The 27,224-nt window shown below is 50.4% G+C and overlaps 1 protein-coding gene across 2 annotated transcripts in view; it reads right to left on the reverse strand.

Annotated features, from left to right (window-relative positions):
* Window positions 1-12,556: 12,556 nt before the first annotated feature.
* Window positions 12,557-27,224, reverse strand: part of KIAA1755 (KIAA1755 ortholog) — a 50,235-nt gene continuing 35,567 nt past the window's right edge. Inside the window, exons 9-14 of one of the 2 annotated variants that reach the window (XM_031656751.1) lie at window positions 25,613-25,711; window positions 24,532-24,680; window positions 21,674-21,812; window positions 20,285-20,407; window positions 19,292-19,513; window positions 12,557-15,785 (exon numbers count right to left, since the gene is read on the reverse strand). In XM_031656751.1, the coding sequence (XP_031512611.1) occupies window positions 15,084-15,785; window positions 19,292-19,513; window positions 20,285-20,407; window positions 21,674-21,812; window positions 24,532-24,680; window positions 25,613-25,711 (1,434 nt within the window). In that variant the 3' untranslated portion in view covers window positions 12,557-15,083. Of the gene's footprint in view, window positions 15,786-16,199; window positions 17,854-19,291; window positions 19,514-20,284; window positions 20,408-21,673; window positions 21,813-24,531; window positions 24,681-25,612; window positions 25,712-27,224 lie in introns of those variants that run through there. The other variant, XM_031656752.1, reaches the window with a different exon arrangement.

A 27,224-nucleotide genomic window follows, 5' to 3' on the forward strand; every position in this document is an offset into this window, starting at 1 on the left:
TAGAACCCAGATCTCCTTAGAGCTCTTGCTAAAAAAATTTTCAACTTGTCCCTTGGAGAGGTTTGAGCTTTTAGAAGGGACTGCAGCTTCCTTACATCTTTAAGGCAGGAATTATCTGCAAACCTTTTCTGTAAAGGGCCAGATAGTAGGCTTTGTGGGCCAGAACCCACTGTGTCTTTGTAGTTCAAAAGCAGCCACAGATAATCTATCAATGAATAGGCATGGCTGTGTTACAATAAAACTTTATTTACAAAAACAGGTCCTGAGGCCAATCTACAGGCTGCAGTTTGCTGATTGCTCTAAGGGATCTGACTGGGTCAGAGCTTCCCCTGTGCAAAGCAGTTAACCACGGCAGGCTGCGGGATTCTAGGCAAGTCCCTCATCCCTCTGATCCTGTTTCTTCACCTGAACAGTGAAGGAATGTTCTGGGTGAGGTCCAGTGATGAGAGGGGGGTGAAGCCGCCCCTAGGAAGGGAGATGCCGCCCTGAACTTTGGGTGGGGAAGGCCCTGGCGAGACACTGTTTGGCTACTATCACTGCATCACAACTTCGTGGTATAAAACACGCAGGGTCCTGTGGGTGAGGAAAGCAGGCATAGCACAGGGAGAGACAGTTTGTCCTGATACGTGATGTCAGCTGGGAACACTTGAAGCGTGACTCAATGGCTGGAGGCTGGAATCGTCTGGAAGCATCCGCACTTGCAGGTCTGGGGATTGACACTGGCTGTCAGCTGCGAGTTCAGCTGGGCCGTTGCCAGAGCGCCTCCGTGTGGCCTCTCTGAGGGGTCTCTCCGCGTGAACTGTTTGGGTTTTTCCACAGCATGGTGGCTGGGCTCCAAGCGAGTTAGGTGGAAATGCATTTTTATGACCTAGCCATGGAAGCCACATGTTGTCACTTCCGTCACACTCTATTGTCAAGGCAGTCACAAAGGGGAAGGAACATAGAACCCTACTGCTCAACAGGAGAGTCAAGGTCACAGTGTAAGAAAACTATATGGGATGGGTGATGTGGCCAACTATGGCCAATACAACCTACCCCATGCTCATGGTGGGAGGCCCCCACGTGGAGTCTGGGCCTAAAACCTTGCTTCACTGATTCAAGGCAGCATCAGCCCTGTTACTGGGAGCCCAAGCTGTTCAGACTCCTCCCTCCAGACCCATCCAAGCCTTTTCTGGTCAAAACCAGCCCATGCTTAATCCTGGGTGTCCTTCCAAAGTAACCCTGAGCCATTGCTGCAGTAGGACTGTATTCACAGTCAGAGTTAAGCCCTTTTTCTTACAAACAATAAGGACGGCCGGGCGCACGGTGGTTCACACCTGTAATCCCAGCACTTTGGGAGGATGAGGCGGGCAGATCACGAGGTCAGGAGTTGGAGACCAGCCTGGCCAACATGGTGAAACCCCCTCTCTACTAAAAATACAAAAAATTAGCCAGGCATGGTGGCAGGCACCTGTAATCCCAGCTACTTGGGAAGCTGAGGCAGGAAAATTGCTTGAACTTGGGAGACGGAGGTTGCAGTGAGCCAAGACTGTGCCACTACACTCCAGCCTGAGCAACAGAGTCAGACTTTGTCTCAAAAAAAAAAAAGAAAGAAGGAAACAAAAGCAAACAGCTCCCACCCACACATCAGCCCTGGTGACCCCAGCATTTGCAGAAGAGTTGGCCAAGCACATGGGGAAATGTTGAGACAAAACCAGCTGGGAAATGCCTCCCAAGCCACAGGATGTGATTATGTGTGGTGGGCTGGAGGGTGGAGCTGGGGCCCTGGCACGGACCCCCAGAGCAGAGGCCTTCAGAGAGCAGCTGGGTGGAATGGGGTCCCTGCCAGAGGCTGGGGTGCACCAGGGTCACACGGCTGCCGCAGATGATTGCAGAGTGGAAGGAACCACTGAGGTCGGGGTTGCTGAGGCTCTGCGGGGAGATCTGAAAGCCTGAGCAGCCCCGTCAAATTAACAATGGCTCCCTGACCTGGCTCATTCTCAATTTCCACCTCCTCCACCATCTGATCCTCTCCCCAGCAATGAGAGTGAGTTGGAGGAGGACCTCTGGACTCAGAGACAGGGAGGGACTTGCTGGGGTCTCACAATAAGCCAGAGGCTGAGCTGAGACTAGAACCCAGGGCCCTGCCTCTTCCACTGAGGCGGTCCAGCAGAGGCCTCTGGGGGTTCAGAATCCCTTGTATGTAAATGGGTCTATGCCGGGCACAGTGGCTCACGCCTGTAATCCTAGCACTTTGGGAGGCCAAGGCGGGTAGATCACCTGAGGTCAGGAGTTCGAGACCAGCCTGGCCAAGATGGTGAAACCCCATCTCTACTGAAAAAAAAAAAAATTAGTCAGGTGTGGTGGCACATGCCTGTAATCCCAGCTACTTGGGAGGCTGAGGCAGGAGAATCGCTTGAACCCAGGAGGTGAAGGTTGCAGTGAACCGAGATAGCACCATTGCACTCCAGCCTGGGCGACAGAGTGAGACTTTGTCTCAAAAAAAAAAAAAAAAAAAAAGGTCTAATATTAATAATCATGCCACCTCCCACTCAAGGCACTCACATGCCAGTGCTTCACTTCGCACAACCCCACAACAGCACTAGAGGGTAGGACTCCTCTGTCACCCCCATTTCCAGAGGAGGATATGTGACTTAGAGAATGAATGGTGGAGCTGGGACAGGACCCCAAGCCTGGCACTTGCGCTCAGAGGCACGTTTTGTGGGTGGGAAGCGGCCTTCCCTGAAAGTGTTGGCATGCTGGCATACTCCCAGCCCTGTTCAAGTGCTTCAAAGCTTCCTGATCCAGGCCACTGGCAACCAGAACTCCCAGGGCCCCTGGCTGAATCCGGCTATGTTGTCAGGAGTTTCTGGCAAGTGTGGAAGCAGGTGGGCCCTACAGACTTCCCAGCCCCAGCTATCCTAGCAGCTGCAGCCAGGATAATTGTCCCCATTTTTTTTGTGGGGGAGGGGGGACAGAGTCTCACTCTGACCAGGCTGGAATGTGGTGGTGCGATCTTGGCTCACTGCAACCTCCACCTCCTGGGTTCAAGCGATTCTTGTGCATCAGCCTCCAGAGTGGCTGGGATTACAGGCACGTGCCACCACGCCCGGCTAATTTTTTGTATTTTTAGTAGAGACGGGGTTTCACCATGTTGGCCAGGCTAGTCTCGAACTCCTGGCCTCAAGTGATTCACCTGCCTTGGCCTCCCAAGGTGCTGGGATTACAGGCATGAGCCACTGTGCCCGGCCAATTGTCCCCATTTTAACAGATAGGCAAACCGAGGCTCAGAGAGGAAACCAGGTAACCCTTTCCAGAGGGGTTGAGGTGAGGAGCAGAAGCTGCAGCTGGACCCTAGCTCCCTCCCCAGGGTGAGCTGGATGCGTGGGAACCATGGAGGAGCAGGCACGAGTGAGCAGCTTCCTCCCTGCAGATCTCAGCAGATCAGACAGCGGCTGTGACTCATCCCCACATCCCATCGGCCCTGAGGCTGCCCTAGCCTGGGACTTCCTAGCCTCCGTCTTGTTGCTCAGCGATGTGGAGGACACCAGATCTACACTTCCCTCCACCCATGCCTGGGGAGACATTGTTCTTAATGAAACACAACAGATGGGTGGGGTGACCATGTCATTTATTGGCCAAACCAGAACACTTTGGAGAGCTATTAATAATGATGTGGTGATTGTTGGCATTAGCCAGTTCTGGCCAAGACAAGCAGGGATGTCTGGTCTCTCTACTGAATAGTCATTGCCTAACTCCTAGACGCACCAATGTCAGTCGCTCAGGCATTGGCCACAGGTTAGGGCCAAAGTGTTCTGGGGCAGGTATATTTTTGAGGATTCCTCAAGTCAGGGGGCACCCCTAGGGGAATTCAAGTCTACATGTAGGACATACTTTGAAATGAGACTGCTGAGTTTGCATCCTGGTTCTACCACGTAAGGGCTGTATGAGCTCAGACCCATTACCTAATCCCTCTGACCCTGAGTTTCCTGATCTATAGAACCAATTGACCCCTGTAGAACTGCTGGGGGATTAAAATGAGATAATGCAGGGTAAATGACCCACAATGCTGGCCCAGCATATGTGCTCAGTAAATAAGAGGTCATTCATATTTTGTATTAATGTTATTATTAACTATGCTGAAAAAGGCAAACCTCACGCTTTCAGATATGGCCTTGCCCTGGGGTTACTCACCGTGTTGCAGGGAATGAAGGCCAGGCTAAGGGAGTGAGTGCTGGGCATGAAGGACACACTGAGGGTTGTGGGGTTCAGAGATGTAGGAGAGGTTTGGGTAGGGGCATCAGGGTGGGCTTCCTGGAGGAGGTGGCCTCTGGGCAGGGTCATAGTCATGTCAAGATTAAGGTCCTAAGAAACACCTGTTTCTAAAGAGTTTATCGTGCTCCCTTTTCTCAGTATAACTACAAACATAAAAGCTCACTGAAGTTCAGCTTTTTATCTTCATGACAACTTCAATGGTCTCTTTGAGATGTCAAATATCAAGTTCTTTCCCCCAAAAAGTTCATTGAGCTCACATTAAATCTGCTTATTGTTCCACCCAGGCGAGGCACAGAAGCCCTAGAGCTTGCCCAAGCATGAATGGAGGATGGAAGAGGAGGCTTAGGAGCAGGGTGGTGACCAGGGGAACCCTAGTATGCAGGGCAGCCTGACCTGGGGGTAGAGGGAAGGGCCTGAGCCCAGAGCCAGGGCCGCTGCTGCCTCTGGGCCTCTTGAGTCTGGCTCTGAGCCTGTCAGCTTTGGTTCTTCCTCAGTGGGGACCACTTTTCTGTTTTCTATGGACATAGCTGGACACGGTGGTCCTCCAAACATGCTCCCTCCAGAACCCACCTAGCATCTCTGATTCCCAAAGCCAAATCCTGGGAGAAAAGAATCTTATTGGCTACCTTGAGTCACGTGTCTATCGCCACACCCAGTCAGCCTACACCAGTGGCCCGTGGCACGGTGGAAACAGAACTGATGGGTGGAGGTTGTTGGACATTTACTATGGGTAGGTAATACTTTGACATGGAGAAAAGGGAGAAGGCTTTTTTCCAGGAGGAGCGTACAGCATGGGCAAAGGCTTTGGCAGCGGGGAATTGGGTGCTTAGTGTGGAGAACACTGAGTGGCTAAGTTCCTATTAGCCTTCCTGTGGCTGCTTGAAGGGCAGCTCTTTTAGCCACATTCCTGTCGCTGTGCGTGGAGCCACGGACACGGCCTAGAGAGCGCAGTCCGGTGAGTCAGCAGCAGAACCCGAGCGAAAACTCCCACCTCTTTTTTCCCAGTCCAGGCTTGAGTGTCTAAGGCGTAGGAGGGAGTAGGGGGAGAGGAACAGGGAGAATGAAATTAAGAAATAACAGGCTTCACAGGAGCGGTAATGACATTTTAACTTGAAAATTGCAAGGAGATGGGAGCTGCGGAGGTGTATGCAAATTTAATGTAGATGAGATGCAAACGAGCCTGCCTGCTCCTGCCTGGCGCACCTGGATGTGGCTTAGTGACAAATCCTAACGGGCACTGCGTGGCTGTGTGATTGATTAGCAAGGCCAACTGGGATGACAACTGCACTCCTGGGAGCTGGGGGAGAGGTGAGACTCTTGTTTCTAGGCAGACCTGAACCCCCTCTGATGGGGGATCCTGAGGTGTGGCTCTACTAGTTCAAGGACAGCAAAGTTAGGGCACATCTACTACTTATATCCCTGCTGGCACCCATGGCAGACATCATTAATCAACCATAGAATTCTTTCTTACTGAGCCAACCAGGTGCTGGAGGCAGCCCCTACTAATCGAAAAGATCTGGCATTCATCCATTCATTCATTTATCTGACAAATTTTGTTAAGTTTCTTCCCTGTGCAAAGCATACATTGAACAGGTAGACTCAAGTTCTGCTCTCATGAAACTCAAAGTTTAGTAGGGGATATAAGCATTAAATAAAATATTGCAAAATGACAATTGAGATACATGCTATGAAGAAGTAGTACCTGGTTTTTAACAAAAGAGGATTTTGACCACTTCAGAGTGGTCAGGAAAGGCTGAACCTCTTGCTGGTATCTGAAGGATAAGGAGGGCTTAGCTAGTTGAAAAGTTTGAAGCCTTGAGATGAGAAAGAGCTTGTAGCAGACACTGTCAGTGCTACACTCAGATACCTTTAACATACAGAATATGTAAAGAATCTCTACTACAACAACAACAAAATCCAACCCAATTACCAAATAGGTAAAGAACTTGAATACTTATTTCTCCAAAGGAGATGTACAGATGGCCAACAAGCACATGAAAAGATACATCACCAGTCTACAGGGAAGTGCAAATCAAAATCACACTGAGGAATGCTGTGCTTCCCTCCTCTGGCTTCTCTGTGTGTGTGTGTCTGTGTGTTTTAAACAACTTATATTGAGATATCGCCAATTCACCATGCAATTCACTCATTTAAAGTGTACAATTCAATGGTTTTTAGTATATTCACTGATATTTACAACCACCACAGTCAATTTTGGAACATTTTTATCATCTCAAAAAGAAATCCTGTATCCTCGAGGGATCACTGCCATATCCTCCCACCTCCCCTATCCCCAGCCCTAAGTGACCACTAATCTACTTTCTCTGTATATAGATTTACCTATTCTGGACATTTCTATAAAGGGAGACACATAATATGTAGTCTATTATGACTAACTTCTTTCATTTAGCATAATGTTTACAAAGTCATCTATATTATTACATGTATCAGCACTTCTTTCCTTTAAACACTTTTTATTGTGGTAAAATATATATAACATTTACCATTTTGTTTTTAAGTGCACAATTCAGCGACATTAATTACATTTGCAATGTACACCCATCACCACTATCTCTTTCCAAAAGTTTTTCATCACTCCAAACAGAAACTCCCTACCCATTAGGCAATAACTCCCCATTCCCACCTCTTCTCAGCCACTGGTAACCTCTTATCTACTTTATGTCTCTATGAATTTGCCTATTCTAGATATTTCATATAATGGACTCATACATATTGGTCCTTTTGTGTCTGGCATATTTCACTTAGCATAATCTTTTCAAGGTGCATCCATGTTGTAGCATGTATCAGAACTTCATTCCGTTTTTTGTGGCAGGATAATATTCCATTGTATGTGTGTGCGTGTGTATATGTATATATAACAAAATGTGATTATATAAAACAAGTGGGATTATATGTGTCTATTTTGTTTATTCATTCATCTGTTAATGGACACTTGGGTTATTTCCATGTTTGAGCTATTGTGAATAAAGCTGCAATAAACACTGGCACGCAAGTATCTCTTTGAGTTTCTGTTTTCAAACGTTTTGGGTGTATAACTAGGAATGGAATTGCTAGGTCATTCTATGTTTAACTTTTGGAGGAACTTCCAAACTGTTTTACACAGCAGCTGCACCATTTTACATTCCCACTAACAATGTATAAGGGTTCTAATTTCTTCATGTTCTTGCCAACATTTGTTATTTTCTGCATTTAAAAAGTTATAGCCATGCTAGTAGCTACCACGAGATGGTATCTCATTGTGATTTTGATTTGTATTTCCCTGTTGACTGGTGATGTATCTTTTCATGTGCTTGTTGGCCATCTGTACATCTTCTTTGGAGAAATAAGTATTCAAGTTCTTTACCTATTTGGTAATTGGGTTGTATTTTTTTGTTGTTGTAATAGAAATTCTTCACATATTCTGTATATTAAACTCTTATCAAATAGACAATTTGCAAATATTTTCTCCCATTCTATATGTTGCCTTTTCACTTTCTTGATAATTTCCTTTGATGCACTAAATATTTTAATTTTGATAAAGTCTAATTTATCCATTTTTATTTACGTTGATCGTACTTTTGGTGTCATATCTAAGTATCTATTGGCAAATCCAAGCTCATTAAGATTTACCCCTATGTTTTTTTCTACGATTTTTTTTTTTTTTTTCTGAGACAGAGTCTCGCTCTGTTGCCCAGGCTGGAGTTCAGTGCTGTGATCTCCGCTCACTGCAAGCTCCACCTCCTGGGTTCACACCATTCTCCTGCCTCAGCCTCCCGAGTAGCTGGGACTACAGGTGCCCACCACCATGTCCAGCTAATTTTTTTGTTTTGTTTTGTATTTTTAGTAGAGATGGGGTTTCACCATGTTATCCAGGATGGTCTCGATCTCCTGATCCACCCGCCTCGGCCTCCCAAAGTGCTGGGATTACAGGCGTGAGCCACTGCACCTGGCTTTTTCTGTGAGTTTTATAGTTTTAGCTCTTGTATTTAAGTTGTTGATCTATTTTTAGTAATCTTTTTTATATGGTATGAAGCAGGGGTCCAACTTTATTCTTTTACATTTGGAAATCCAGTTGTCTCAGCATAATTTGTTGAAGAGACTATTTTTTCTCCACTGAATGGACTTGGGATTCTTGCCAAAAATCAATTGGCCATAGATGCATGGTATTATTTTGGGATTCAAAATTCTATTCCTTTGTCCATACATTTATCTTTATGGCAGTACCACACTGTTTTGATTACCATACCTTTGCAGTAGTTTTTGAAATTGAAAACTCTGAGTCCTCCAACTTTGACATTCTTTTGCAAGATGTTTTGGCCATGTGGCGCCTATTGCAATCTGTTTTAAATTTGAGAATTGTTTTTTTATTTCTGGACAAAAAAGCAGTTGGAATTTTGATAGGATTATGTTGAACCTATATATTGCTTTGAGTGGTATTGACATCTTAACAATCCTATCCATAAATATAGTGTGTCTTTCCATCTATTTAGGTCTTCTTTAATTTCTTTCAGTAATGTTTTGTAGGTTTCCGTGTATACATCTTTCATCTCCTTGGTTAAATTTATTACTGGGTATTTTATTCTTTTAGTGCTGTTGTAAATGAAATTTTGCTTTCTTAATTTCTTTTTTGAATTGTTTGTTTCTGTTATAAAAAACACAACTGATTTTTGTGTGTTGATCTTGTAACCTGAAATTTCGCTGAATTTATTAGCTGTAGTAGCTTTCGTGTGGATTCTTTGGGATTTTTGAGATATAAAATAATGAGATCTGATTTTTTAAATATATAAATAGTTTTACTTCTGCTTTTCCATTTGGATGCCTTTTTTCCCTTTTTCTTGTCTAATTGTGCTGGCTAGAACTTACAGTAAAGTACTGAATAGCAGTGCTGCAAGTGGGTATTCTTGTCTTCCTCCTGACCTCAGAGAGAAAGCTTTCAGTCTTTCACCACTGAGTTTGATGTTCATTGTGGGTTTTTCATAAATGCCTTTTATCATGTTGAGTAAGTTCACTTTTATTCCTATTTTTCTGAGTGTTTTTATCATGAAAAGCTATTGCATCGATTGAGATGGTCATGTGGTTTATTTTCCTTCATTCCATTAATTTGGCATATTACACTGATTGATTTTCTTATGTTTAGCTATCTTTGCACTTCTAGAATAAATCCCACTTGGTCATGCTGTATAATCCTTTTAAGATGCTGTCATGTTTGGTTTGCTAGCATTTTGTTGAAGATTTTTGCATTTATATTCATAAGGTATATTCATAAGGTTAGTAATTTTCTTTGTTATGTCCATATTTGGCTTTGATATCAGGACAACAGTGGCTTCATAAAATGTTAAGAAGTGACTCCATTCCTTTTTAATGGCTAAATAATATTTCATTATGTGTATAAACCATATTTTAAAAATCCATTCAATAGCTAATCAACATTTGGGTTGCTTCTACTTTTTGACTATCAGGAATAATTCTCAATAAGCATTCATGTATAAATTTTTGTGTGGATATGTTTTCATTTCTCTTGGCTGTATACCTAGTAATGGAATTGTTTGGTCATATGATGACTTGATGTTTAACAGTTTGAGGAACTGGCAAACTGCTTGCCAAAGTAGTTGCACCATTTTACATTGCCACCAGCAAGGTATGAGAGTTCTGATTTCTCCACATCTTCACCAACACTTGTCATATGTCTTTTTATTATAGCCATCTTTGTGGATGTGAAACAACGTCTCCTTGTGGTTTTGATTTGCATTTCCCTGATGGCCAGTAATGTTGAATATCTTGTCATGTGCTTATTGGCCATCTGTGCATCTTCTTTGGAGAAAAGCCTATTCAGGTCCTCTGTCCAGTTTAAAATTTATTATTAGTAGTAGTAATATTTAGTTGTGAGAGCTTTTTACATATTTTTGGTGCAGAATATTATCTTTTATGGGCCCACACTTGCAACTTTCTTCCAAGGTCTGCCCTGGAACTATCGGACTCTGCTTTGTGCCACATGATTCTGCAGAAAGCCTGAAGTGCCTTGGAGGTGTAAAATATCGTCCAGAGTTCCCCCAGGCAGCCAGGCAGAGGCTGGGACTTGGTCTGAAATTGCACCTTGGCTTCCCTCCCTTCCCTGTTCTGCTTCCCTTCCTGGTTTCTCTTGTGATCACCTCTTCAATGAATCACCTGTACCTGAATCCTCACCCCGAGGTCCACTTCTGAGGAACTTGACCTCAGAAAAAGCTTGGAATGGCTGAGGAACTGAAAGCCAGTTATTGCTTCTGGGACTCAGAAGACATGGAGATTGAGATGAAGCTGAAGTGGAGGGTAGAGGCTGAAGACACAGGCTTTGTAGATCACAGGAAGGTTGGGTTTTCTATCTGGAGAGTTATGGGGTGCTACTCTTCAGGGTTAAGCAAGGCTGACATTATTTTACATTTTGAAAGACCCCTCTAGTTTCTGGGTGGAGAACAGATAAAGGGGATCCAAGTGACTGCAGGAAGACCACTGAGGACCCTGTTATAGTTGTCTGGGGCTAGAGGATGGAGGCTGGGATGAGGGTGAGGACGATGGAGGGAGAGAGAAGTAGAAGATATCAGAGAGATCAGGAGAGTGAATTTAGGAGTTAAGAGGAGGTTTGAGGACAACTTGCAAGTTTCCAGCCTGGGTGCCTGGATGGATGGTCAGTGCACAGAGAGGGAAGCAGGACTGGGAGGGCAGGTCAGTGGTTCCACATATAAAACAACACCAATTTTCCTTCCCTGGTCTGACCGAATTCCTCCATTTCACAGATGGGGAAAGGAGGTCCTAAGGAAGAACATGGCTACCCAGAGTTCCCCAGCGTGCCCCAGGCAGAGGGCAATGGGACTCCCAGAGTCCTGCCGCCTATCCAGAGCACTAGCTCTGCAGGGGACTCTGGCCTCAGAGAGCTATTTTCAGCTAGGGGTTGGGACCAGGCAAACTTGTCCTGGGCTGGAGGCCAATTCACAGCCCCTGGAGAACAGGATATCTCTGCTTTATGAGATCAGACTGTATTCTGACCCCAGCCAGCCACCCTGTCTGGATCTAAAGTGGGTGTGACAGCCACCCTGTCTGTGTCACAAGGGTGTGAGGGGCCTACCTCAGAGTGGCTGACAAAACACAGAGTCATCCACAATCCTGGATTTGGCATTGATCCAGAACCAGGCCCAGACCCTGTACTTTATCCTTCTTGGCCCCTTTCCTGGCTGTGTGACCTTGGGCAAGTCATTGCCCCTCTCTAGGCTTTAGTCTTCCCATCTGTAAAATGGGGCCATCTCAGAGTATGACCTCTGTGACCGAAAGGGTTGTAGTAAATATCAGATGGGAAATAGATGGACAAAAAAGTGTTTTGCAAACTGTAAAGTGCCTAGACTTCTGTTTGGGCTCAGTCCTATGTCTGCCCCACATCACTGCCCAGCAGTGAAAAGTCTTTTCAAAGCTTTGTTCCTTCACAAGATGGCTACTCCTCTGGAAAAGAAGAAGGCTTGGTGCAGAACACAAGGATCCAGAGATCTTATTTTCCTGACCCAGCAGGCTTGACGAATCCAGTGAACAGATGGGAAAACTGAGGGGCACCTGTCTATTCACAGGCACTAGGCTGTTAATCCTGGATTCAAAAGCAGGGCTCTCCAAGATGAGAAAGATCCTCATCCATCCAATGCCTCCATTGGAAAGATGGGGTAAACTGAGCACCCGAGAGAGGACACAACCTGCCTCAGGTGACCAGGCCATCAGCAACAGGGAAGAGTGGCACCTGAAGTGCCTGACTTCCAGGCTGTGCTCCTCCTTCTGCCTCTTGCCTACCAGCCCCTCAAGCTTGAAAAAAGTGTTCCCATCACAGTGGGCTGTACACAGTCACATCACTAGCTGACCTGGGGTTCCTTGAAAGCCCATCTTCTTCCACCACAGCAGGCTTCAAACTTTGTTTAAAAATCCCATGGAGGGGCCCTGTGGCCTCTGCCTCCTCAGAGCAGCCTCTCAGGGGCCGAGGCTTTGCTGATTCAAAGCTATGTCATCACTCACAGGGAATCTCTGGGGGAGGCCATGCCATGCCCCTACTGTGGGCAGGCTCGGGCAAAGCCAATAAACTAGGCCCAGGGCAAGTCCAGCTCTGCCCCTCATGGTGGCACTGGGCAAGGTACCTCCAAACCTCTCTGAGTTTCAGCTTCATTCTCAGTAAAATAGGGTGGAATCACTCCTCACAATGTTGTAAAAAAAACAAAAAAAGTCAACAAGCCCTGTAAAGTTGTTAAAGGATTTAGCTCAAAGCTAGGCACAAAGAAAATGCAAAAGAAACATTAGCTGTTATTATTTGTTGTTTTTATACATTGTTACTCATTATGATATTTCATTTCTGCATTCCCTTCTTCCCCAGGGGATGCGGTGAGGGGAGAGATTGTCGGGGTACAGTTCTTTTTGGGGATAGAAGGATGCACAAGGTAGCCTTGGGGACTCCTGCCCAAGGATTCTTAGATTACCTATGCCCCCTTTGCCCCCCTTCCTTCTAGCAGTAGCTGTGGTTTCTCACAAGTCACTTTCCATCCCAGCACCCCAGGTTCCATGGCTCCCTGTCTGTGGTCCCCACTGGCTGGATGCTGTTGCTATGGCAACCGCATTTTAAGAGCCTTCGGACCTCTCTGAGGCGACAGGCATTGATAGAGATGGGCTAATCCCACACCTCATGCATCCTTGGGCCTGTCTGGATGGAAGGCAGGGAGTGAAATGCAAGAATCAAACCTGGCTTTGGGTGGGGGGCTCAGGCCCCAGCCCCGGGTGTTCCCCCAAACTCACCCCCACTTTGCTGAGTCACACAGGAAGAGCACTTGGCTACAAACGCAGATTCCAGCCACCGGCCAGCCCCAAGAGTCTATTTTAACGTCTGGGGTAGGATGCCCTAGCAAGCCTTTTGACCGGCTCTGCTCATGGCTCTGAGGCAGGCAGGCCCTAGACCACGCCTGGGGAAATCTTCAGTCTCGGAAGATTCCTGAAGCCATTTTAAGTATTGAGTGTGCGACTCTTGGCTGAGACAGCTCCTGAGAAGCCCTAGTTGTCCTCTTATGCCTGGCCCAGGCCTGCCTCTCTCCCCTTCACAGCCTCATTGCGGGGGACCTGTGCCCACCAGCCTCTTTCTGGAGCCAGGAAAATTCAGAGCTAGGTGACCAAGAGGCCACTTCCGTAATGCATCCTACTGCAGAGGCAAGGCAAACACTGTCAGCTTAATGACACTCCAGAGAGGCGCTGGCAGGGGCCACTCGGGGCAGTATGAAGGGTGGCCATCTGGATGCTCCATCTAAGACCCGACAGATAGGACCCTTCTCACGGTCCCCAACCACCAGGACCCAGCCACCCACAGAGCCCCATTGGCACTGGATCACAGAGGTTGAGCCTGGAGAGGTGGACATTGGGCAGGGAAGGGGACAGAAGACATTGAGTCCAGGGGGGCTTGGTGGGGAGGTGAGAGAGAGAGGTGACCTTGAGGGTGGAGAGGATTCTCTCTGGAGGACAAGGACAAGATTCCACAGGGTTCTTTGAACTTGAGAATGAAGGTCCATGCCAATCGAAGGCGCCTCGTGAGACAGGGAGCACAGAAGACATGTCCTTCCCTTCTGAACACAGGAACTGGCCTCCGGCTCCAGGAGGCAATTCTCTTTGCCAAGGCCAGTGGAGCTGGCTGTGCATGCCATCTACAAATGCCAACTCCTGAGGGTTGGCAGATAAATGCCCTGGATGCCTCACCCGTCAGGGGGTGTTCGAGGATTCCATGCTGTCTTTCAGAGATCTCCAGCAAGATCTAGCTCCAGTTGCCAACATGGAAATTTGTTTGAGGGTGGGGCACAGTGGCTCATACCTATAATCCCAGCACTTTGGGAAGCTGAGTCCACAGGATCGATTGAGCTTGAGATCAGCCTGCCTGGGCAACATAGCAAGACCCCATGTCTACAAAAAAATAAATAAATAAGCTGAGCATGGTGGTGCATGCCTGTAGTCCCAGCTACTCAGGAGGCTGAGGTGGAAGGATCGGTTGAACCCAGGAATTTGAGGCTATGAGTGCATCACCGCACTCCAGCCTGGACACCAGAGTGAGACCTTGTCCCTGGGTGGGGAGGTGGAGCAGGGGGAGGCAATCCCAGCACTTTGGCAGGCCAAGGCAGAAGGATCACTTGAGCCCAGGAGCTTTAGGCCAGCCTGGGCAATGTAGTGAGGCCTCATCTCTAAAAATAAAATACAATGAATTTTTAAAAATTAAAAAAAAAAGAAAATTTGCTTGACAACATCCTCTTTATTCCCTTTGCAGACTCACCTCCTACTCCCCCAGCTGAGGTTCCTGGATCAGCACCAAACACACTGATCCTTAAATCCTCATCTCAGGGTACATTTTCCTGGAATCCAAGACAAGGAACCACTCCCGAACCTCCCCAAAGATTCTGTATGAGGGCAACGCTGGACTTCGTGGCCGAGAGGAGAGCTGTGTATGTTCCTGAGCTACAGGTGGGTGTCTGCCTGCCTGCGAGGGAGACCTCTGGAGGGGTCTGTGCCAACAGTTCTTTCCACAATGACAGCCTGGAGGGATGGAGCCAATCACACGCTTTATTGCGCCCTGGTTCTGACGCCCACTCTCGCTACTCTGCATGGGTGAGGATCGGGTCTTCCAGGAGTTTTCTGGAGCCAGAGGCAGGTCGACAGTTCTCCCCGTCCCAGCAGAGGCAGAATGTAAAACCAGTGCTCCCTGGCGATGTCTCACTGGGACTGACCAGAGCTCCCAGCTACCCCTCCAGCTGGGCCCTGTCCCAGTGCTCCCAGAGGCTGGTGCCACTGAAGGGGGCTCTCAGCTAGAGGGAGGCAAGGGGACTTGTCTGGGGTGAGTCCTCAAGGGATGTCTGTGAGTCCGTCCCCTCTGAGGAGAAGCTGCCCCCAGTGGGGCGAGGGACCTGGCTCTGCCTTGGGGGCTGCTGCCAGAAGAAGGTGGTGGCAAGCGAATGCTCGTGGGCAGGGTCAGGGAGCTCGTGGGCGCCTTTGCCGTCTTCAGCCTCTGCAGCCTGGCCAGCTTCCTGGGGTGGAAAGCCTGCCTGGAAAGTTCTGTTCTGTTCCCCTCTGGGGGCCCCAGGAGGCCAACAGGACTTTGGCGAACGGTCCATGCCCAGTGAGTCTAGTGGGGGCTGGTCCCACCTCCCCTTAGAAGCAACCTCTACACTCAGACCCTGGCCCTTGGCCACCGCCCCTCTTCGTTCTGGTTGCACTGAGTGAGCAGTGGGAGTCTCTGGGCAAGAGCAGTGGGTCAGTGCCTTCTCCAGGAGCATCCGGATCTCCTCATGCCTGATCCGGGCCTCCTCCCAGAGCTCCTGGCCCAGGCCCGCCCGGCTCAGGGAGGCCACCTGCAGCCCCACGGCTGCGAGCTTCTCAGCAGGGAACTCAGATGCCAGTCGCTGCAGGTAGCGGTGGAGGCGGCGCCGGTCCCCAGGACTGACCCTTGAGGCCTTGTCCAGCCTGAGCTGGGCCATCAGGTCCTGACAGTCCATGTGGAACCAGGTCATCTAGGGGACAAGAAGAGAGGGAGGTGGGGACTCAGGCTGGAAGTGGGACTGTGGAGGACTGAATTAATACATGCCCCATGCCAGGGCCCCGCTTGGCTTGGCCATGATCTTCTCCACTGACCATGATGATCCTGGTTTCCCTCTCTTTCCTGGGGTTCACACACCTGCCATCTGGAAACAGCCCCCGAGCACCCTGAGGATCATCAGACACTTTTTTTTTTTTTTTGAGATGGAGTCTCGTTCCATTGCCCAGACTGGAGTGCAGTGGTGTGATCTCGGCTCACTGCAAGCTCTGCCTCCTGGGTTTAAACAATTCTCCTGTCTCAGCCTCCTGAGTAGCTGAGGCTATAGGCACCTGCTGCCATGCCCAGATAATTTTTGTATTTTTAGTAGAGACAGCGTTTCACCTTGTTGGTCAGGCTGGTCTCGAACTCCTGACCTCAGGTGATCCACCCGCCTTGGCCTCCCAAAGTGCTGGGATTATACGTATGAGCCACCGCGCCCGGCCCATCAGACACGTTCTAATAGACCTATGGGCCAGCAGGGACTTAGCTCTCTCTGGGGCTCAGTTTCTTCTTCTGTAAAATGGAAGTTGCACTAGATGAGCATGAAAAGCCTTTGGAGAGGTGAAATTCCTATCTGTGGTTGTATTAACCTCTGTGAGTGCTGTGAGGGAGAGTCTGGCTAATGTTTATTGAGCGCTGACTATGTGCCAGGTTCTGTGTGTCTCAGGCAGGATCACACTGAACTGCACCAGCAGCCCATTTCACAGAGAAGAAAACTGAGGCTCAGAGAAGTGAACTCACTTGCCCTAGGTCACACAGCAAGTCAGGAAGGAGCTAGGATTCCACTCAGATCTGTCCTCCAAGCACCTCAGTGGGCAGAAGGAGAAACGGGCCGGGCAGGGGTGTGCCCTCACCATCACACCTCGAGACCGTCAGTCACGCCAGGCCTGGAGGCCCTTCCCTCCAGCCGAGCCTCTGCCCCATTTTGTGATTCTGTCTGTCCCCACTTCCCCCACAAAATGTCTGCAGACTGCAAAGAAGCCAACACATTCCCAGCAGCTCGTGAAAAACATAATCTTTCTCTCCATTAATTTAGAACACGACAGCGAGCTGTTAGGCTGTAGGGATTGGAGAACCATTTTCTCCGAAAAGAACATCTTTCCACGGATTAAGGGAACTTGTCTTTAGATAAATGGCTTCATATTCGTGCAAGCACACGGAGCTCATGGCCGGGAAAGAGCTCCATAAATCTCCGTTAGTGGCACCATTGTGTTATTATTATTTAGGACCAAAGCTGCTGCACACACGTTCCCCACCAGGGGCTGAGCCTGGTGCTGGGCTGTCCCATCATCCGTCTGTCTGTCCAGGACTTGACCTTCCAGGCTAAGCTGGACAGAGATGGATAGCACCTCAGAAATCATCTTGCCCAACCCCTTGTGGATCGAACTGAAATTCAGCACCAGAGAGGAAACAGGGCCAGCCCAGATCCAACAGCGAGAGCTGGACTCAAAGTCAGGGTTGCTTCCTCCGCTGCATGACTTCTAGGCCTGGCACAGACACCACCTCCACACAGGCCATCCCCAGGCTTCCAGCCTATCCTGACTCCCTGCACAGCCTCCCTGAGCCCCTGTGGGCCGACCCTGTGCCAGGAACCGTGGATAGAGCTAGGACCAACTCAGACCCAGTCCCTGCCTCAGGGAGCTCGCCTCGCAGACACCATGCAAGAGACAAGTGAGTGACAAGCACCAGGACAACTTCAGATCAAAGTGAGCACCCAGAAGTGACAAAACAGGGTGATGAGAGAGACAGGGGTGGGTGCAAGGAGAAAGGGCGTCTGCAAGGAGGGGATGTGTGAGCTGAGAGCAGAAGACAAGAAGCCAGCCGGTAAATGGGAAGAGCTTCCCAGGCTGAGGGAACAGCACATGCAAAGGCTTCAGAGCTGGAGCACGTTTGATTGATCCAGGAAGGCCAATGGGGCTGGAATTGGCTGAAATCAGTGGGCAAGGCAAAGAAGCTTCCAGATGTCCTTAACCCTGGAGGCACTACTCCTCTTCTTCCTCCTCCTAATGATAATAATAATATTGACGTTAATAATAATTCTGAATTTGAACAAAGCCCTGTGCCAGGGGTTACTTCCATTGAAATCTGTCACTACCTGGTAAGGCTGGCAGTAGAGCCAGATGGTCTGGGTTTGAATCTCTGCCCACTCGGTTAGCTGTGTGACCCTGGGTGAGTTATCTGACCTGTCTCTTTCCTTATGTGGAAACAGGCATAATAGTAGTACCCGCATCATAGGATTGGGGCAACAATAAAACAATATGTGAAATGACTAGAACAGGGCCTTGCTCATCATAAGAACCACACAACCATTAACTATGGTCTTAGCAAAGAGCTGAGGCCTAGAGCAGTGAAGACAGTGGTTGAGGTCACCGAACTCACTCAAGGACATGAAGCCCCGGACTCCAAGGCTAGGATTCTGCCTGTATCGTGCTCTTAACTACACACAGCTGGAACTGGGGGAGCCCTTTGCTGCCACTGCCAACACCTGCCTCCCTTGCCTGCTGTCCCAAGGAGACAGAGAGTGCCCTGTCCTCCCAGGGCCCCAGGTGTGAGTTGACCAGAGCCCTTCCTGCTGCCCTCTGAAGCAGCCTGTGATCGCTGTGGCCTGCACGCTGGGCTGGCCTGACAGCTGGGAGGCTGGGGCAGGTCTTTCTCATACTCTGGCCTTGGTGGCAAGTGCAAGGGGTAGCTGAGGGCACTGGGCCTGGGCCAGCCATGGGGGCCCCTGTCCCAGCTGGACCACACTCTCCCAGCCTGCTCCTTTGTCCCCACAGACCTCACTTTTCCCATAAAAAAAATTTTTTTTTTAAAGACAGATTTGGCTACATGAATTTAGGATGGGTGGCAGCTCTCAAATCAAATCCTCCTTCACCACTGCCCTCTTTGGGCAGTTTTCTCATCTGTAAAGTGGGAACAACATTGGTGTCCTGTCATCAAAGAGGTATGGTGAAAATAAAGTCGGGTAAGGTGTGTGAAGCCTACAGGAGGGTCTGGTGTGGTGTACACACTCACAAATGTGCACTACCCTCCCAACAACCCATCATCCTCATCGTCGTCAAGCCTGCTTGGAGAAGGGACTCTGTCATCATTTCTTCTCTCTTTGGGGAAGCATATAAGGCATGTCATGGGGCACCACGGACACAACTATGTTCAAATCTCAGCTCTTCTCCTTCCCACTGTTTTTTTTCCTGTTACAAGACTTGGGAGCGAATCACAAAGAGCCTCGGGCTGTGTCTAGGTATCCCTGTCCCCGCTGTGCCCCCAGCCAGGGGATGGGGGTGGTGTCTGTGCAAGTGGGCGGGGGGGCTGTGTCTAGGTATCCAGGGGATGGGGGGCTGTCTATGGAGGTGGGCCATGGGGCTGTGTCTAGGTATCCCTGTCCCCACCATACCCCCAGCCAGGGGATCGGGGGAATCCATACAGGTGGGCCGCGGGGCTCACCCTCTTGCAGAAGCGGTGCAGGTGGAGCAGCGTCTCAAGGTCCGTGCGTTGCCGCTCGGCCGCCATGTAAAAGTGGGTCAGCTTAGCCTGGAAGGCCCTCTGGGTAGAGGCAAAGGCTGCCAGCTCTGGGAACTCTGCTCCTTCGGCTCCCCCAGCCCCTCCGGCTGCAGCTCCCAGCTGAGCGGCCTGCTTGGACAGCTCCAGGCCTCGGCGGTACTGGGCCTGAGAGGGGAGAGCGGGGGGTGCTCACTCAGCTCCCGCCTTGGCTGGGGCCTCCCTCAAAGGTCAACAACCTCCAGCTGCCCTGCTGCCAAGCCAGGAGACGTCCTGAGCTTCGGTTTCCTCATCTGTAGAATGGGGACCCTAATGGCACCCACCTTACAGGGCTTAGCTCCTGGTGAGGGGTGAACAATAGAGAGCAGTTATCATGCTTCTGGAAGTCTCCAGGCCCTCGCCATGGCAGTTCACTTTGCCTAGCCAGGCTCTGCTTAGATGTCCCTTCTGGAAAACTTCTCTGACTCCAAAGGCTCCTGCTCTGAGTCCCCACATTCTCCCTTTCTGTGCACGTTTCCCTGTTTGTCCCCACCCCCGCCCTCGCTCCTCACTGGCCTGGGAATTCCTGAGCGCTGATACGGGGCTGAATCACCCTGTGGTCTGGAGCCTTGTCACATCGCATCATGTTGATGCAGCTTCCCTGCCCCCCAACCCCCGGCTCTGTGAGGCTGAGTTATCAGGTCTAGGGTGAGGCCCTGGAAACGGCATTTTAAGAAACCCTCTGGGGGATTCGGAATATTCTTTGGGCTTGGCCGTGTGGTAAGAACCCCTGAGGGAGATAACATCTCGGCTGAACTCTGCAATCCAAGCTGGGTCCCTCACTGTCTCTGGAACTTTCCTTGCTCTTTCCCCCTTCCACAGCTTTGCCCTGGCAGTGCCACCCCCTCTAATGCCCTCTCCATCTGCTCCAGTCCTGCTCCGCTGTTGTCTGGAACGCACTGCAGCCTGGAGGAAGAAGTTCTCAAACTCTGCGTGGGCTCTCTCCACTGTCTCCAAACTTCCGTCCTTGGGGGTCAGCGTTTGCAGCCACCGACTTCCTTCCTGCTCCATCCAGTCGCTGACCTGGAGCAGGAGAGGCAGATTTGGACATGAGGGGCTGCTAGGCGACCTCCCTTGTCCAGTTTCCCACTTCCTTGGAGGCCGAGGTCTTCTGTCCTCACTCATTCAGTGGCTAGGCCTGTGACCCCTGGCTTGGACTGACACTCTCCCAATTCTGGACATGGGAAGAAATGACTTGCGGAGGGGGAGTGCATGGTCATGTTCTTCAAAGTGGGACCCCAGAGGGCATCTGGCCTGGCCAACGCCCTCGGTGCACACTGTTATCTGAATGAAGTCACAGGGTGGTGAACTTCAGGCTACTCTAACCACTCAGTGATGCCAGATCATAAAAGGGGTGGCCTCAGGGATGATGAGCTTCCTGTTCGTGTGTGTGTGTGTGCACACACGTGTGCACATGCAAACAGTGCTGGAGAAGAAGCTGCAGGCTGCAGAGGAAAGTCCATCGGCCTGCTGGGAACTCACTGTGTGAACATGGTAAGCCACTCCCCCTTTCTGGCCTCAGTTTACTCAGTGGTAAAACGGGGTAGACATGAAGATTCAGTGAGGGACAGCGGGTATATAATGGCTCTCAACCCCCTGAGTGGAAGTTCCTTTCTTATTCTGGGGCATCTTAAAGAGCCTGTTCACTCACTTTATCCTCACAGATCCAACGTAGCAGGTACTACTATCACCCCCCATTCAACAAATGAAGATACTGAAGCACTGAAGGGTTAAATATCTTGTCCGGGACCACACCATGAGTAAGCGCTGGAGCCAGGAATGGACCAGCGCTGTCTGATGCAGGAGCGCGCCGTGCCCCGCAGCTCCAGGCAGAAAGGAATGTGTTGGTTCTCAGCACCGGCAGTCAGATGAAGCCACACCAGGTGCAGGTTCCAGAATCAGACTCCGAGATATGCAACCACACGCAGGTGACATAATGTCTCCCAGCCTCAGTTTCCTTGTCTGTGCAGTGGGTGAAATCCTAGCACCTTCCCCAAGATGAGTTTGGAAAGCAATGATGTTCACAACGGCCTTGGCCCAGGGCTTGGCACAGAGTTGGTACTCAATAAATGCAGCTCTTGGGGCCATGTTCTCACTCATTGAGCACTTATTGAGCACCATGTTATGTGCTATGCCCCAAGGATGCCTGCCTGGCCTTTGAAGGACTGCCAGCCTGGTGTCCTTTCTCCAGAACAAAGCACCTGGCTAGGGCCGGGCCCAGAGTCAGGGCTTTCCTGTGGAATGTGGCCAGGCAGAAACCCCACACCCCAAGCCAGACTCCCCTTTCACCTGGTGAATGGCAGCTTCCAGGTGGCCCAGGCGGACACGGAGCTCCAGCTTCCCCAAGAGGCTGTTGGATGCGGTGACCAGAACATGAAGCTGCTCGTCCACAAGGCTGTACAAGGCAGTGGCTGCAGCCAGATGGCTCCTAGGAGGTGGGCGGAGGTGAGAAAAGGCCTGTGTTGCCCTCTTCACCCTGCTGTACTTCTGCCCCACATAGGCCTGTCCCTCCACCTCTGTGGCCCCAGCCTGGGTTTCCAGCTAACTTGCTGTGTGACTGTGGGCAGGTCCCTACACCTTTCTGGGCTTCAGCCTTGGTCTTCCATGGGACTGGGAGGACAAGAGAACACAGTAGGAGGTGAAATGACCCTCCCCCTTCCCTAGAAGGGTTTGAAGCTGGCCGGACAGATCTGGGTTCAAAGCCCAGCTCTGCTACCTTCTAGTAGGAGGCTCTGTGCAAATGTCTCAACCTCTCTCTGTCTCTGCTTTTTCTTCTGTGAGGTGGAGATAATCACAGAACCCATTTCATAGCATGGTTGTAAGGATTAAATGATCTAGCGCCTGGCCCTCACCTCCAGCTATACATTATAACCTGCCCTGGGAGCTTTAACAAATCTTAGTGCCCCGCCCCAGGCCAACGAAGTCAGCAGACTGAGTGCAGCCAACACACTGATGTTTTCTTTTTCTTCCCTTTTATTTTTGAGATGGAGTCTCGCTCTGTCGCCCAGGCTGGTCGCCCAGGCTAGAGTGCAGTGGCGTGATCTCTGCTCACTGCAGCCTCTGCCTCCTGGGTTCCAGCGATTCTCCTGCCTCAGCCTCCCGGGTAGTTGGAATTATAGGCACGCGCCACCACGCCCAGCTAATTTTTGTATTTTTAGTAGAGATGGGGTTTCACATGTTGGCCAGGCTGGTCTTGAACTCCTGACTTCAGGTGATCTGTCTGCCTTGGCCTCCAAAAGTGCTGGGATTACAGGCATGAGCCACCACGCCCAGCTGGGACACTGATGCTTTCTAAAGCACCTCAGGCGGTTCCAGGGGCAGCCAGGGCAAAGAACCAGCGCTCAGCGTGCAAAACACTTAACACTGTGCCCAGCGCACGATGTTTGTCAGGTTCGCGCTATTTCTATTGCAATGGTGGGAAGTAGCTGCAACACACCTGCCGGCCCTGCTTCCATTTCACAGATGGGAAAACTGAGGTCAAGGGAGGGGAAATGACTTGCAGATGGCAGCCTGAGTTGGAACCCCACCTAGAGCTGTTTCTGCACATAATTTTTTAAATGCTCAAAGCCACAAGGCACTAAGGAAGAAGTGTGGATGGGATTTCAGGCATAGTGATACTTGCGCGAAGGCAGGAATTTCAAACCCTGCTCTGCCCTCCTCTGCCTTCCTCTGCCTTCAGAGGCTCTCCCTTCAGAGGGAAAATGGAAGAGAGAAGGTGGAAGAAAAGCTTTTAACTTCCTGAAGGGTGCCTTGCTCTACCTCGGCCTCCCCATCTGACTGCAGCTCCCCACGGGTTGCCACCCTTGCAGGGAAGAGGTGTGGGCCCAGGGTGCGTGAGTGGGATAGAAAATATCTGCCTGCCTGGAGAGGGAGGGACGGAGGGACACGGACAGCCTGGGGCTGCAGGGACACGCTGCAGAACAAACGCCCGCAGCAGCTCATGTGGGACCACAGTGCCCCCTGCTGGAGCTTCTGGTAGCTGTGGGTCTGCGGTCCTCGGGTGGACAGGAGGAGCCTGGGCCCGGCAGGCAGGTGAAGGTGGAACAGGCTGAGAAAGGCAGTACCAGCCCCCACCAGGCACTGAGGGGCAGGGAGATGACCCCACACCCAATGCTGCCTGTGCGTCCATCTGTGTGAGCCTGCTCTCAAGTCTAGTGCAGCTCTGGGTGGTTTGTTAAGATTCTGGGGCCAGACTGCCTGGATTCAAGTCCGGGCCCCACCACATCCCAGCTGTGTGACCCTGGACTAATCACTTACCCTCTCTGAGCCTCAGGTTCCTCCACTGTAAAATAGGGATAATACTTACAGCTACCTCAGGAGTGAATTAAATGAGTTGGTATTTGTAAAGCCCTGAGAAAAATGCTGGGCACATACACAGTGCTATTTAGGTCTTGGTTCTGTAAATAAAATGTTCTTAAAAACTCATGCATACTAGCCCTTGACTTTGAATATAAGTAGCTGTGTTCTAAGAGGGTGAAAATACTTGCAATTACTGACCAATTTAATGACTGACTTTCCCCCACCCTCTAAATTTAAGAAAGCTGGAACTTTCCAGGAATGTCTATAATTTATTCTGGCTCTGAGACCCCCGAGACACCATGAAGTTCTCACAAGCATGTTTGAGCAGCCTACCGGGAAAGGCAGGGCCAGGTAGGGGTTCAATGCCCAGAAGGCCCAGCTTCAAATCCCCGACCAGCTGCTGCCTAGCAGCTGTTTCCCTTCGCTGAGCCTCAGTTGTCCATCAGCCAAATGGACAATGTGGACAACGTGGACCTCACAGGGTTCTTGCCAGAAATAAATGAGACACGCTCTTGCAGGGGCTCAGCCTGGTGTGTGGGTCGGAGAAAGTGCTTTGTCCAAAAGGGTGACCAGAAATGGGTAGGCGACATCCTCCGACGCCCATCCCAGGCTCGAGATGGCTGGGGCTGAAGGAGGGGAAGCAGAGAAGGGGCGAGGAAATTGCCAGGGCTCAGGGTGGATTCCTGTGACCAGGCCTCAGCCTGGGATACAGGCCCTGCAACGACTGCAAAGCTGGGCACTCTCAGGGCTTGGCTATGTGACCCCTAGGTGGTGTGGTCCCAGCTCCAAGCTCCTGGGCCAGAAACAGGATGGGGTGGAGGAGGAAAGGCCTGGACATCTGTCTGTACCTGACATCAGGGCTGAAGTCCAGCCTGCTGGCATCACGCTGCAGCCTGGCCAGGGTGGCTCCACCTTCCCGCTGGAGGCCCAGTAGGCCCGGGTCCCTCAGCACAGCCTCCATCAGCTCCTTGGACTTGCTCAGGCACGTGGTGGCCTCCTGCCAGCGTAGGGAGGTGCCCTGAGGCCCCATCCCCACTCTCCCTTTGCAACCTTCCAAGGCACCCCACACCCAGATCAAGTCCAACTCCCAGTTTGGCATTCAAGGTCCTCCAGAAAGTCTGTCGTTTCTGTCTCTAAAACATCCCCTGTAGCCGTGCCCCCTCTCATCACCATGGCAACCTCTCTGGTCCACCCTCCAGCATCTCTTGCTGGGACACCCATTCCAGCCTCTTCACTGATCTCCCTGCTGCCCTCTGGCTCCCCCTACAGTCTATTCTCCACATGGCAGTTGAACGGATCTCTGCAAATCTGATAACCCCTGGTTTAAAACTCTCCAGTGGCTTCCCTGCAGGCTTCAAATTGAATCCCAGACCAACTCTTCCTTGGTCCAGCTCCCGCTGCATCTAGAAGCTCCACTTGTGCTTCTCTCCCACTCATTCTGCTCCACATTGGCCTCCTTGCTACTCCTGAACACCCCAGGTATAATCCCACCTCAGGGCCTTTGCAAGTGTTTGCCCCCTGCCTGGCGCACAGCCCCCCACAAAGGCAGGCTCCTTCTCAAACTTCAAGCCTCAACTTAAACTCCAGCTCTTCAGAGAGGCCCTCCTCCCTCATTACTCCCAATCTTACTTCCACAGGACTTGACACAATTTGGAATGACATACCCATTTATGTGTTTGCTTTTTAAACTACCACTTCTGCCGCAGCACCATGAACCCCGAGAGGGCAGGGACAAGTCAGTTCGCCCCAGGCTGGTCTCCAGTGCAGGGTACAAAGTGGGTGCCCCTCAAATATGAGTCAAGTGAATGATGAAAAACAGGGATGATAATGTCCTCCCCCTTTTCCCCAGGCTGTCCCCTTCTCAAAGTCCTTGGTCCCTGGAGTCTGGGATGTAGTATGGCTTCCCCACCCACTGTGCTCCAGGCTCACCTGCATCCCGCCAGGGGGGTCGGCCTTCTCGAATTCCTCGATGGAAGCTTGTAGCAGGGAAGAGGCCTGCTGGAGGTCAGCAAGGAAAGGGTCCAGCTTCTGCAGCACAGAGGACCAGAGGGTGGGTGTCAGTCCAGGCCAACCCAGAGGATGCCTCTTCCATCCCAGGAGCGCACAGGGGAGGTGGGAAGCAGTGGCTCTCCAACTCCAGGTGCATCAGAAGCACCAGAGAGCTGGTTAAAACACAGGCTCTGGGCTCTGCTCCTGAATGTCTGCTTCAGTTCCTCTGGGGCGAGGCATGGTAGAAAGTGCATTTCTAATGAGTTCCCAGGTGTTGCTCATGCTGCTGGCCTGGGGGACCACACTTTGAGAACCACTGGTGTTGAATATGAGTGAGGGAGAAGAAAGGAGACAGGCCTGAGCGACTCCCAGGCCGGTGGGGATACCGTGGTTGGTAAGGGAAGGAAGAGGGCAGAGTTAGGGGAACATTCTCGGCTGAGTCCCACTTCAGCCCAGCTCCATCACTGACAAGCTGTGAGGCCTTGGGGGGCAAGTTACTGAACCTCTCTGTGTCTCTGCTTCCTCCTCTTTAAAATGGAGATCATAGTAGTTCCTCCTTATAGGGTTGTGTCAGGATTAAACCCATTAATATTTGCAAGGCACTTAGAACAGAGCCCAGCCCGTACTGTGTTTATCGTCATTCTCAGATCTACGTAGTGGGTCTATAGGTAAGACTTCATGTAAAGGAAAGGGTTTAAAGCTAAAATACAGTTCAAAACCCAGTGGATTCATTGGAGGCCTCTGGAAAGGGAAGCTAGGACCCTGGGGGACAAGCAGAAAAGGGAATTGTTCAGTAGGTATCTTTTTGTACCATTTGAACTGTGAATATACTTACTGCCTATTCAAAAACACACAATTTTTAAAAAATCACCTGGGCAAAAAGTAAATAAGCCACCATGTTAGACTGTTAGTATAGACCAGTGGTTCTCAATGAGGGGTGACTTTGCCCCCTGGGGACATTCGGCAATGTCAGGAGACATTCTTTAATTGTCATCATTTGTGGGGTGCGAACAGTGGGTAGAGCCAGGGCTGGTGCCTAGCATGTCGCAATGCACAAGACAGCTCCCCACAAAACAGAATTGCTCAACCCCAAATGTGAATAGGTTAAGGTTGAACAACCCTGGTCTAGAGAGAAGCCAGGGTCATTGATGGGCACGGGTTTCGGTGTGGTTTAAGCCCACTGAAAGGCACCCTCGCCCTATGTGTCCGCATGTACTACATTGGGTATGAAATGCCCCCTCTTGGGGTTGTGGGGAGGAGGGACTGTGATTACACAGGAAAGGAGCCCAGCACTGGCAGCTGCCTTGTTTCCTCCCTCTGATCGGAGGGAACCAGATCCTGAGCTTCCTGAGTTGTGTGGGTCCACAGAGCAAGTGCCTGCAAATTTATTTTATTTTATTTTATTTTATGATTATTTTTGAGACAGAGTCTCACTCTGCCACCTAGGGTGGAGTGCAGTGGTGTGATCTTGGCTCACTGCAATCTCTGCCTCCTGGGTTCAAGTGATTCTCATGCCTCAGCCTCCTGAGTAGCTGGGACTACAGGTGCATAC

This window comes from Papio anubis, chromosome 16 (genome assembly GCF_008728515.1).
Source record: "Papio anubis isolate 15944 chromosome 16, Panubis1.0, whole genome shotgun sequence".
NCBI lineage: Eukaryota > Metazoa > Chordata > Mammalia > Primates > Cercopithecidae > Papio > Papio anubis.